This window comes from Convolutriloba macropyga, chromosome 1 (genome assembly GCF_964194025.1).
Source record: "Convolutriloba macropyga chromosome 1, txConMacr16.3, whole genome shotgun sequence".
NCBI classification, from domain to species: Eukaryota; Metazoa; Xenacoelomorpha; order Acoela; family Convolutidae; genus Convolutriloba; species Convolutriloba macropyga.
Genome location: NC_134468.1, coordinates 60,220,718 through 60,234,666, shown reverse-complemented (window position 1 = coordinate 60,234,666; position 13,949 = coordinate 60,220,718). Strand labels below are relative to the sequence as shown.

The 13,949-nt window shown below is 34.0% G+C and overlaps 2 protein-coding genes across 19 annotated transcripts in view; one reads left to right on the top strand and one right to left on the bottom strand.

Moving 5' to 3' along the window:
• LOC142341107 (voltage-dependent calcium channel type A subunit alpha-1-like) overlaps positions 1-13,949 on the top strand; it is a 294,273-nt gene that overhangs the window by 211,010 nt on the left and 69,314 nt on the right. The window lies entirely within an intron of this gene.
• On the bottom strand, positions 1,840-5,410 carry LOC142341210 (uncharacterized). The gene is made up of 2 exons (XM_075392134.1): positions 4,957-5,410; positions 1,840-2,573 (listed from the first exon to the last, which is right to left on the bottom strand). The coding sequence occupies exons 1-2, from the start codon at positions 5,038-5,040 to the stop codon at positions 1,956-1,958; spliced, it is 702 nt and encodes a 233-aa protein (XP_075248249.1). The 5' UTR covers positions 5,041-5,410; the 3' UTR covers positions 1,840-1,955.

The following is a 13,949-nucleotide window of genomic DNA, read 5'->3' as shown; positions in this document are numbered from 1 at the left end:
ACTGTCTAATATTTGAATTAACGGCCGTCTAAACTGCTCTCGAAATCTTTTTGCATTTGATGATATGGAATTTTGTTTTGGCTGTTTTCTGGAGAAAACAAACGATATTCTGCGATGTAGGTCTGATTTTTCTGTCAACAGCTAAGAATCTTTAGCTTATAGAAATTTTTTGTAATTATACACCGTTTTGTTAAAAACCGCGAATTGATAGCGGCTATTAATGTGGACATCGATGATTCTTACTACCAGACTTCTTGGAATTGACTTTTTCAATGACTTCAGTGATTTCTACTGGTTTGCAATTAAAATTTGTGTACGTGACGTCATTTCTGCTCTTAGGTCAATTGCGTGCCTTACCTCACTCAAAAAAATGACTTCTGAACTCACTTATAGAACTTTAAATTTTATGAACCTTTACTAGTTAATAGTGTGCATCTAAGTATTGGCAAACATATATTCCCTAATTCTTAATTATTAGCTTGAGTTTTTGATTTCGAATATCAATCTTGAAAAAGTTCTTTTATGGCTTTTTCCTTATAGACCGTTTGTGTCATTTACTGTAAATTTACTAGTTAAAGATCAATAGTGTGCATCTAAGTAGTGCCAAACGTATATGCCCTAGTTCTTGAGTATGTGTCTTGAGTTTTTTGATTTCGAATATCAATTCTGAAAAAGCACTTCCAGAGTTTTTTCTTATAGACCTTATTTGTCATAAGATTGACAGTCCGAATCGAACCCAAAATGTCTAGTGGTCTATTGAAGGACTGGTGGTTGATCTGTCTATCTTATTTCTGTAGTTGATTCAATTCATGGAAGGCCACAACCGTCTATCGCGGCTATTTTCCGGCAATCTGCCGGCTATGTTATCTGTTTTTGTTTCAGTTTTAGGATGTCCCTAGGTTAACTACAGTTTGTTCAAATAAAGGCGTCAATTTTTCCACAATCTTTTTCTTTTAAACTAGATTGCGTGTGTTGTCCAGCAACCCACCACCAATTGATCAGAAAATAAGATGTGTTTTTGACATGGAACCAATTGAACGCTGACGTGAAATTTTTATGCTGACTGTTGTTGGTGACATATACTAAATTTCTTAAACTTCTTTCTGTATCTTGAGTGCTTTTCGAGTTGTTTCAGTATTGGTTGAAGACTATGGCTTAAAGATTTGACCTTCAAAAACTTTTCCCCTCATTTTGCTGACAATTTAGATCCAGACAGAGTTGATTGGGTGCTCGTTATAACTTATTAAAAGTGCTTTATAAAGCTTGAGTGACGTGACATTTTTTTTGTTGGCCGTATGGTGGTGCTAATTCTCAAAGAAGTGCTCAACCTAGCACTGAAATTATTTACTTATCAATTTCAATTTGGAACCTTCTTAATGCAATTACTATACTCGCCGCTTAAATGGGAGTATACAAAGAGAGTTTAACTTTAAAGTTCTAAAGACAAAAGGAATGGAATTAAAATTTTTATTATAAAAACAGTTAAGGCGGTACAATATGAATAATGAGTTAAGCAATATCGATATCATATGTTTACTTTATCAATCTATTGAGCAAGTGTGTGGTGACAATTGAAGAGAGGAATATCAGATGGCTAACTAAATTGGAATTGAAGTGAACAAATGGTTGAAGTGAACGATACTGAATAACTGGTTGATATAAAAACTGGCTTCCTATATATAGTCAGCAAAGTGGGAATTAATTTCCCATATTTTTTAAAAGTGGGATAAAACATCCCATATTAGTTTTTGGGATAAAAGTTCCCATTTTATTTTTGGGATAAAAGTTCCCATTTTCTCATTTTCAGTACATCCAACCGGCGACTCAGCGGGTTTTGTTGTAACTAGCTGGATATACAAGGTTAGACATAAAAATTTAGATATAAAAATTTACAGACATGTTTAAAACAAAATTAAGAATAAGATGGTTTCTAGAATAAGAATAAGTTTCTTGTTTTAGTTTCCTTCAAGTTGATTTATTCTGTTTTGCAAAAATTTTATTCGGTTCATTAGATTCGCGTTCTTCTTCTTCTCTCGTAAGAAGTTTTGCTCCAGTCCCAGCGTGTATGTGTCCCGCTCGTTGTTGAGGTCTGCGGTTATGAACTGGTAGGGGACTGTTAAGTTCTGTCGGTCGAGGGATATATTCTTTAGTCGATATGTCTTTAATTTTGAGTTATAAGATTGGATCTTATAAATATTTCCCTCTGGTAGCACTCTGTATTGGAGGCCCCAGTCAAAGTTTGGGTGTCCTCTAAATTGCCTATTCCTCGTTCTTTCTTCGTTAAATTTCTGTTTTTCCAATCTCTGGCTCATGCTAAGGATTCGTGGCTGTATAGGGCAAATTGTAGCTGTGGGTTTCATGTGGGTGGCTGTCGGAGCAATCGTAACTTCTGTTAAATCCAATTTTTTTTCTCCTCTCCCGGTATTGATAGTGTGAATACTCTTCCCTGGTGTAGTTCGTACTGGTTGTTGTTCTGGTGGTTCCTGTTGCTGGCCCATCAGTTCCTCGAAGGTATCGGGGAGAATGAAGTCATCTAGGTCTGGCATGTCATCGTCACCTTCGTATCCTAAATTCTAAAAATAGAAATAACATAAATGTGTAGTATGGATAAGATATTTATTTTCTATATATATAACAAACTAATTATTTGTGTTTTTTATTTATAGTTGTGTATATTTTTTAAAGTCATTATTGCTTTTATACGGGAGAAATTGGATTATCACCATTTTCTTCTATTGCAACATTGTTTTCATGTCTTTCATTTCTAATTGCACTATATAATGGGTGCGGAATATGTGGATATAGATTAAAGTGTGTTTCTTTCATTTCAGTTACTAAATGTTCAGCATCATCTGGCTGTTTCTCATTGGTTGTCTCATTTTTAAAGATAGAAGTCATAATAGAAGTGAACAGAATATTGTAAGTGGCAAATAAGATGATTTTGCCAAAATTAACAGAAGCTCCTGTTATTTTATGTATTTGTAGGGCTTTTATAATTGTTACAACAATTTGAATAATAAATTTCAAGAAAAGAAAAGCGGCAAAATAAATTCCACATTGCTCTAAGATAAATTGTGTATAACCGAACATTTCTATATAGCGGTTATCAAAGAAATTAGGAGAAATAAAAGAGTCTAAGTAGACTGTTCTCATTGGATAGTTAAGATAAGTTCTATCCTCACTTTTAAAATTATCTTGAGAAACAACAAGTTCTTTAGAGAAAGTTTGTATAGCATCTTTCATTTCGTTATTGAATTTAATTCCGCGCCAAAATTTCTTTAATTCTTGATCAGTAAATAAATATATTTCATCACTATCCTGGAATTTGTATTTAGTTAATCTTTGTGGAGCAATATTAGGCTCAAAAACAGAGGGTCCTTTGACTCTAGTTATACCCGGTGTTAATTCAACCCAGGAGTTATCATCTTCAATATCTAATTGAAATAAATTATCGTGTTTATCTACACATGATCGTTCTTCAGCGCTAGTGTATGTCTTTCTAGTAATTGGATCAACGAAATGTATTTTATTTTGATACATTATAGGAATTCTATTATAACATTTTTCCATAATTTGTAAGGGTGAGAAATACTGTGGGCAATGGTATAGCCATGCAACATTATCATTTGTCTCTAAGAACATTGAGCGATTATTTGTTAGTAAGAATCCAGCCATACGTGGATTACTATGCGAATAGACTAAATTTGTTCTCTTTATAGCACGTTCTAACTCACAATCGGTTTTTATCATTTGTAAATCTAAAAGCTGTAGTCTTCTTATATTAGTATATTCGTAATAGTCAAATTTCGTTCCCATATGGGCTTCATAATTTATTCCTGAGTGCAGATCAATATTTGGCTCTCCATTTGTATATGAAGTTCGTTTTACGAGCAATTTGCCTCTTGTGCTATTTACATAAGTATTTTTTACAACATTTGGAATTGGTTTTTTTGCCTTTCCTGTATCCATATCGAATCCTCCTTCATAATGTATATATAATGAGCTATAAGGAGTAGGATAAACTATTTTGTTTGAGTCGCAAATTGATTGTGGGTTATTATAAATCTGAAAAATGAAAGTATTTCGTGGCCCTTTAAATGGTTGCGCACGTCTAATAACAGCTTCTGTTGATTCAGGTTCAGTTTCATATTCTCTTACTATATAATATTTTCTATCTATTTGTATCATTTTTACTGGAGCTGTGTGTAATTCTTCTATTATACAATTTTCTCTATTTTCCCATGTATATGCATAAGGATCAGTTGATCCACTGTCGCAGCCATTTTTGTTTAGGCTACAAGGCAGAGGAATATTATAGTGGTTATTTACCGTTCCATCTTCTAAATTTACTAGTAATTTAATATCTTGCATATATGTCTCGTAAGTATCGTGGTAGATCCATCCTGTTTCTGTGCACTCATTACTGTATTTATCACTAACGTCGCCCTTATTTATAACTGTTTGTTTCTTTACATTTTTTGTAAATGGAACTTTGTTAGTGTTAATAGTCGCGGAGCCTGTTTTCTTAGCTTCGAGACATTGTTCGGCTGTTAATTTAATATCTGAGCTAATAGTTGCTTGTGTAGCGGATAAACCACTATCGTCAAAAGTATCACAATACCACTTTAGGCGTTGATGTGTAGCTTTACACATAGTTGCTTCTAATTTAGTCTTATAATTGCGCTGCATAATAGTAGCAGTTGCCTCACTTACTTTTATTTTCTCAGTATCGATATCGCATGGAGCTATTTTGTTTAATGAGTACATTTTATTAGAATCTATTTTAGAACAATCAAAGTGTCCTACTTTTACTTTCTTTAGAGTATTTTTAAATTCGGAGTCTGCGTTGGCTCCATTTATTGAAAGTAGTGTGGAAATTATTAGAGGTACAATTACAGGTACTCTCATACTGAAAGTGTAGAAATTTGAACAAAGAAGAATTATAAATTTACTTACTTCGATTATTTCGTCCAACACTTCTGGATCGGGCTCGGGGAACTGAAAGCTGGTTAGCTCAACTGTTTCTTGTTCTGAATTCATCTTAATATTCAATTATGTTAGTGAAGGTATGAATGCTTGAAGGGATTTTAAATTCGAAGTTGAATTTTAAGGCAGCGAATAGACTTGATGTGTCTTTCACTAGAAAAGTCTCTGTGGTTAAATCGGAAAAGAGGAAAGTAGCGTAAATAACGCTTAAGTCGTTAGCAGGAAAGAAAGTGGATTTCAATTTGGCTAGTTTGCCGTTGATTCTGATAAGCATTTAAATGCTGACTAAGAGATGAAGAAGGAAGAATGATTTTTTGTGTTTTTGCTCCCTTATTTATAGTGTGCAAAATGGGCTGTTTCATCTCACTTTTAGAAATATGTCTCAAATATTCCCATTTTTAGTGACGGTTTCTGTCTTTTTATTGGCTGGGAAGATATTCCCATTTTTTAGACCAGTTTGTGCAATTTCATTGGTTTTCATAGTTTGGGAATGTTTATCCCATTTTTCTATTCAAGTTTTCATTTTTTATTGGTTTTTAGAGTTGGAGTTTTTATTCTCCTTTTATTTATAAATGATAGAATTTGATTGGCTAATAATAAAATCTTTTTGTTCTGTGTATTTAAATTTTTATTTCTTTTTATCCTTTAAAGCGTCCCATGGAATAGGATCATTAAATAACTTTGTAGCAACTGCTTGTCTACCAGACCTTCTGGGTTCAGTAGGATATAATTTTTCATTTATTGATTTATTAGCTAGTGGGGTTGTAGGTTGTGTAGTAATGACTTGTGAACTACTCTGAAAGTTAAGGGGACTTATATCATGTGCTAATGGTTGGGGGGAATGAGGTGTTTGTGGATAACTAAGAGGTCCTCTTGGATATGGGGTAGATATATGCTGTGGCCTAAATGACTTACTAGGCGAAGTAACTTGCTGTTGTGTGTTAAATAATGTTCGGAGTCCTAATGTGTCAATGCCTGAATCAATCGGAGGGTTATTGCTACTACATCTAGTAGTAGTATTAGTAGAAGTAGTAGTAGTGGGTCTACTATTTGGGAGTTGCGGCGGCGTTTCAACATTGTTGAATACTGGCCAAGGCATATAGTGCATAAAATTACTAGGTTGGGTAGTATTAAATTTGTTTATGTAATGCCTGTTATAGTTATCATAGAATTGTTCGGGTTCAGCATATACAGTAGTATAATCGGCAATTAAGGGTTGTATTTCTCTTTCCTTCGGAAAATATTCTACTATATGGTTTCTATGCACTACTCTTTTTTGTTGCGTCTCGTCTCCTTGTATTTCATATGTTGTATTAGTTATATGTTTTGTAACAGTGTATGGACCGGACCGAAGTGATTGTAGCTTCTTAGATATAAGCAAGCTCTTAGAATGATTTTCTAGTAGGACTTTGCTTCCAATGCTGATTGGTCGTCCGAGCTTAAATCTATTCCTATATTCATGGGCTTTATTTGTAACTTGACGACAACGAGTATAAGTATTGCAATATATGTTCTTAAAATCTGTTTCGCGTTGTAGCACAGTATTGGATAATCTATTTTGTAGTAGATTATCTACCTTTTCGTTTTTACACGAATTTTTACAATGTGTATGCGACGGCAAGTCCTGACAATATTGAGATATACAATTCTTCTTATTATCCCGCAGCAATCCTAGTCTAAGTGAAATAGGTATTTGTGGCTTTATTCCAAATATAATCTCGTACGGCGTATAACCAGTACTATAATTCACTGCTGTATTATGCGCAAATGCAAATTTGTCAACAAATTTTGCCCAATTGTTTCCAGTAGTATTTAGAAAGTGTCTAAGATAGTTTGTAAGGTGCTTATTTTGAATTTCTACTTTCCCGTTAGTCCAAGGGGAATATGCTGTTCGTGGCCTCAGTGTAATTCCAAGCTCAAAAGTCCAGTTTACAAAATCACTACTCATAAAAGCAGTACCGTTATCATGTACTATGTGCTGAGGTATTCCGAAGATAGTTATAAATTTCTCCATTTGTTTTATAGTCTCGTCAGAAGTAGCGGACTTAACAGCATATACTTGTACATATCTAGAGAATGAATCTACAACTACAAGACAGTAGTGTTTGCCATTACTAGAAGGCCGAAAAGGTCCTTTATGGTCTATATGTATAGTGTGGAAGGGAGTTGTCTCCAATTCGCCCCATTGTTGTAAGGGTGCTTCGTTTAAATCGTGTCTTTTACTTTTATTCTTTTGACAATCTAAACAATCGTGGATTAACATAGTAACCCATTTGTACATTCCGGGCCAGTAAAAGAATCTGGATATATTGTTTAAGGTACTAGCATCGCCACGGTGGCCACTCATTGGGTTACTATGTGCTAGCTCGAAGCACTTTAGAAATAGTGAGATAGGAATACATATCTTTAGTTCGAAGGAACCATTCTCATTAGATTTATTGTAACATAGTAGTTTATAACTCTCATCTAGTAATAATAACTTATATATACTCTTGTAAGCTTTTAATGCTTTACATTGTCGAGTCATATAGTAGTGTTCAGGTTCTTTGCCTGATTCTATCCATTTCCGTACTATATGTAATACAGGGTCTTTATTTTGTTCTTGTAGTATAGTGTCAATATTTAGTTGTGCCTTTTTAGCAAATTCAGTTAACTTCGTTAGCAAATCAGAGCAATCTGATTTGACATTCTCATTATGTAGTGCTGTTGACTCTATAATAGTATAATGCTTTGTACGCTCCTTGTAGATTTCTTTTGCCTTCTCTAGTGCATGTATTAATGTTGGATCGACTAAATTATCTATAACATCACTAAATTCGTCGTCATTATATCCTGAGTCGTCCAATTCTACATAGTTTACTTCTTCTTGTATTTCACTATATGTATTGTCCGATTGTTTACTATCTGTGAGCTTAACTATTTGATTTATATTTTTGCCAAATTTGAAATAGTCGGCTACATTATGTATAGCATTACAAGAGTCTGTAAATCCTTCGGGTGCGTCAGAAATACTAAAATCATTATCCGATATATTCATTACTTTTCTTGTTCCACCTTGTACTTGTGCTAGTATAGGATAAGAATCGTTAGACGAGTTTGTTTTATCCTCTTTGTGCAATACAGAGTAAGAGACTGGCTTTAAATCCGAAGTGTAGAAATTTATATCCTTAGGTATTGTTTTATGTTCAATCTGAAATTTCTTCGCTTCCTCTATTGGGACTTGTCGACTCAGTAAATCAGGAAATGCTAAGTTCTTGCCTTCGGTGTATATAATTTTTAAGTTCTGGAATTTAGTTAGGACGACTTGATATTTGAAAAATCTGTGCGAAAGTTGTCCGCGCCTAGACCATAAAAATAGTATTGGCCTGTGATCGCAAAAGAGGTATATGGGAAATGGCGATCCTATTAAATAGAATTCATACGTTTGTAGTGCGGATATAATTCCGCATAATTCTCTATGCTGTGGGGACATTTTCTGTTCAGCTTTGTCGAATACTCTAGAGTTCGCTGATACAATTCTTTTTCTATCAGGGAATTGTTGTATAAGTATACAACCAGTGCCTAAGTTAGACGAGTCAGCATGTATATGAAATGGGTAGTTCGCATTTGGAATTGCTAGTGATATATCATGTACGAACTTTTCTTTTAGTATATTGAATACTTTCTCGTGATCTTCTTCCCATTTGAAATTTACATCGCCTCTTGTTAAATCGTACAAAGGCTTAGCATCTATATGAAAATTTATCACATAGTTCGAGTAGAATCCCATTGCTCCTAATACGCTAAGAACGTCAGTTTTTGATTCGGGAGTCTTTAAGTTTCTAATGTCGTCAATACGCGATATAACTGGAGAAAGTGTATTTTCTGATATAACGTGTCCGAGAAATTTTACTTTTCGTAAGAAGAACATTGTTTTATCCGGCGCGGCTTTTAAGTTAGCCTTTCTTAATAGAGCATGATATTCTTTTATTATATTGAACATTTCCTCTTTAGTATTAGATTGTAGTAGTGTATCGTCAATATATGTAATAGCCTTCTTTTCTTTTATAAGAGGTCCGAATGCATAGCGCATTAATTTACTAAAGAAATTGGGTAGTGGTTTCAATCCGTAGAAGCCGACTTGATAAGTATATTGTCTTCCTCCTATTATAAATCCTGTTAACTTTTGTGTTTCGGGCGTTAGCGGCACTTGATGATAAGCACAAGAAAGATCGCTGCTTGTAAAATATGATCCATTTACTCGGGTTATTAGAACTTGTAGTGGTTCTAACGGCCAACTTGAATTACTTGTGTCAGTAATAGAGTTTAGATAGCGAGCATCTATTACTAGTTTGACGTAATCCTTCTTGGGAAGGATTATGATTGGGTTAACGAACCAGCTATTCATATCGTCATGCTCATCTAGTTCTCTTATAATGCCTGCTTGTATTAACTCGTCCATCAGTAATTCGAGTTTATCCCTTAAATGGAAGGGTACTTTACTAGGTCTTTGCTTTTTGAATTCTGCATTTTTTATTAGGGGTATATTAAATTGTTGTTTAGTACGGCCAATGTCATATTTATGATGTGAATATACATCGTTGTCTGTAAGCAGTATATCTGCAAGTCGAAAGAATTCGTTCTCAGTCAAGTCGGTTTGTGTAAAATCGAATTTTTGTAGGAATTCCGTTTTATTGAAGTGAGTATTTTGTCCAGCATGTACGCTTGTAGTAAATTTATCTATTAATTCTTTTACTTGATATTTTGAGCGGAATATTGGAAATTGTTCTCTTGATTTGGGTTGGCATATCCTTTTTGCCTCTTTAGAAAAGTCAGTGGCAATATCATCCTCGCTTTTACATTTCTCTACTAGTTCTCCTGCGGATAGCTCCATTATTTCGGCGATATGCTCGTCAGTGAGAGGACGATTTTCTATATTGTTTATTAACTGTAATTCTTTGCCACTAATGTATACATAAATAGTTATTCCTGTGTGTTTAAAATGTTCCTCTAGTTCTTTAGCTATTCTTTTCCACAGTCTGGGGTCTCCGCCACATGCTATCTTAGGCATAGCAATACATCTTATTCCGTCAAGCATAAGTGTCTTTTGTAGTTCACAAAATACTGAACAAGTTTTACTTGCTTCGTATGGGGGAGAGTTATAATATTCCTTCATTACAAGACTATATATAATTTGCTGACTATACTCATCTTGAAAATGTATTAGTTCGTGGTCTACCTTATTCTCCGATCCTATACTTTTAAAGTATTGTAGAATATTCCTCTTTAAGTTGGGGTATCTTTTAATAAGGAAGGCAGTAAAGCCTTTGTCTAATACTAAGTCTCTAGATATAGTATGGATAATAGGCATATTAGCGTCGAATATCGAATGTTCGTCAAAGTTAATATACCTAATACACTCAGCAGTTAGGTCAGTGGATTCGGATATAGTATTTGTAGTTGTATTTAGCATAAAACAACTATCAAGCTCTTCGCATTTATTTATAACAGAATAAGTAAATTCGTTACAGTCACGAATACTGTATTTTTGTGTATTGTTTGTAATATCACATATAGTAAATCCAATTATCCCTTTATTTAGTGTAACTTGATGATTTTTGTGGTTTTCGATGAGCAGGGGAATTTGTTTTTCGTTCTTAGTACAAATAGTATTTATAAAGCACAACTCGGTTTTTACTGTAGTCCTATTAGGTACAAAAGAAGTGCCTTTCGGAAATATATCTTGCTCACTACACTTGTGCTTGTAGAGAAATGTAGACTTAGGTGGGATATATAGAGGCTGGTGTATTATCACTGCGTTCAATTTAGAGACTTGGGGATATTCCTTTTCATTATTTAGCGAGCCATAACTAAGAACTCCTTTATCACTAGTCTTCAGTTCTACTGCTGGAATATCAAAGTATAATGCTTTAAGAAATGTATGACAAAAATCTACTCCTAATAAATTAGAAGTTTTCTCCTCAGTAACCCATACTCTATGATTTGCTTTATATTTCCCGTCTGTATCAAAGTATGAAGTTAGTATAGTGTAGCCTATCATGCGTATTTCGGAACCGTTATAGGTTCTTGTTTTATTGCCTGAAGTCTGGATATTTATTTGTTGCCCCAATTGGTTAAGCTCAAGAAATGTTGGGTAATTTATTATAGTGCAAGTTGATCCTGGGTCGATCATGAATTCTATTTCTAAGCCACTATGTTTTTTATTGTCTCCGGTAGCAAAGTGATATAAGTTCAAGAAAATTCGGGCTTTGGGATTTGATGTGATATTCTTATTTTTCGGAGACCGTATTAGTTTAAAGGAAATAAATCTGAGATAGCGTCACAATAGTCAACATTGTTTTCTTCCTGTTGAATCCAACGAACGTTATTTTCATTTTGTGTATTATAAGACTTTGTGTCTTGTTGTAAAGTAGGCCTTGTATTACTATGGGCTTGATTTCTATTGAATTGGCTGTTTTCACGCTCATAAAATTGTTTAGCAGCATATTCATTTTGCCGAAATGAATTTTCTCGGGGAAATCTTTGGTCATATTGCTTATTTTGGTTAAATCTATTGCCGTACTTGTAGCCGTTCTGGTTATTGTAGAAAGAATTCGGGTTTTGAGCTCGGTTGTTATAACTATTATTTCTACTATTATATTGGTTGTTATTCCAAGCACCTCGTCTGTAGTTATTACTAAATGTAGGCTTGGTCTCTTTTTGCTCTAATAATTCTTTTCTTATCTTTTGTACCTCGTCGTCTAACTTCTTTTTGTTACAAGTAGAAATAGAGTGTCCGTGGTTTCTACAATACTCACAGAACCTAGTATTATTGGCTCGTCCTTTTATATTCGGGTCTCTATCGAAGTTGCTTGTATTTTGTATAGCACTTACTTCATTACTTTTTATTAAGCTTGTAAGTTCCTTAATTTGTGTCTCTAAGGACGATATTTTGTCTGAAGGTTGTTTAGCCGAATTCTCATTAATAACTATACAAGTTAAATCTTGTGTTATCAGATGTTCTTTTAAATCGTCCCAACTTTCGTTAGGTTTCTTAATACGCCGTTCATGTGCTTTTCGCTTTAATGAGGGGGGTTGCAGTCCCCTTATAGCAAAATCAATATATTTCTGTTCTCTTTGTCTAGATTGTATTACTGCTTCTTGCGCTCGATCAGCATTAGCTACATTTGTTAAGTCTTCTGGCCAACCTTTATCAACCGCGTGCTTGACTCTATGAAAATAATTTTTTATTAATTCGCCTTCTTGTCTAGAAGCATTTTCTACTTCCAATCTATGCTTAAATTTATCACGACCGTCAGTAAATCTATCAAGAAAGTCATTTTTAATATCATTTAAGACTTTAGCCTCATCGATAGTATTAAACCATTCTAAGGCTGTATCGGTTAAAAGGGACCCAAATAGTGATCTCTGTCTATTTTCATAACTCTTTTTCTTATCAGGATCAGTAGGAACAACTCCTAACGAAAATTTTACTTTTTGATCAACAGAATTCCAAAAGTCAAGAGCACTCTGACTGGGATCGTTACCTGAAAAAGTAGTTAAAGATACATTACTCAGAGAAATAGGAGCATCAGCCATTTTTATTTAAAATACTTGGACGTTTGCCAAGTCTTTATTTTATCTAAGATAAATTAAGTGTTTCTGTAAGTACCAGAGACAACTTTAGATAGTCTAAGAATTACGTCCTCTGGGTACAATTTATTTTTATTTGAGAACTTAGAAATTTTTCTAAGTCTTTTATTAAAGTCAGATAACTGACGAAAGATAGAAAATTTTAGTAATAGCTGATACAATTTTAACATATGATTTAAAACAAAGTGTTAAGTTCGACTTATTTAAGTCAGAACATAGAAATGAGACAACTTGGAAACTTTTCCTAAGTTTTTTGCCTCGCAGCAGATTTTATTTAAGTTAAATATTAAAGTTAGAGTCTTTAGAACATAGAATTTACTAACCTTGAGTGAGCCTCACTGGTCGCACCAATTTATACTCGACGCTTAAATGGGAGTATACAAAGAGAGTTTAACTTTAAAGTTCTAAAGACAAAAGGAATGGAATTAAAATTTTTATTATAAAAACAGTTAAGGCGGTACAATATGAATAATGAGTTAAGCAATATCGATATCATATGTTTACTTTATCAATCTATTGAGCAAGTGTGTGGTGACAATTGAAGAGAGGAATATCAGATGGCTAACTAAATTGGAATTGAAGTGAACAAATGGTTGAAGTGAACGATACTGAATAACTGGTTGATATAAAAACTGGCTTCCTATATATAGTCAGCAAAGTGGGAATTAATTTCCCATATTTTTTAAAAGTGGGATAAAACATCCCATATTAGTTTTTGGGATAAAAGTTCCCATTTTATTTTTGGGATAAAAGTTCCCATTTTCTCATTTTCAGTACATTACTCTAGCTTGAGGGCACAAAATAACCTCAGGAAACGCCACGAATATTAAGTTCTCATTCAGCATTTCTTTGAAAAAATCCAACAAAAAGTCAGCTAGTTTATGTGGCATTCTGTCAGTTCTGAAAAATTATTGACAGAGGACCAAAGTAACCACTGTAGAAAACGATTATATGACACCATGCTATAGTATTTTCATGCATCAGTTTATTGTGACTAAAACAGTTGTATCTTCGACGCGGAAAAGCTGTTAGTTTAAAAAAATGATGGCTGTGGGTACTTCATCTTGACATTTTCTTTATTATTCGTTAACAAGTGGCTTTCCAGTTTAATTGAACTGCAGCTGACTGTTTCACTCTCTTCTCCTGAGGTCACCTTGAGGCCGTGAAAGGCTAAATGCCACAGTTCAAGAACTAATCTTCTTGCGAGCTCTTCTCTAAGATACGAGCTTTGTTAGCCCACTTCTACCGGAGAGAAAAACCAAAGCTGCATAAGGCTTGCAACTAATCCAGTAACTCACAAAAAAAATGAAGTGCACTGACACAAAGTGATT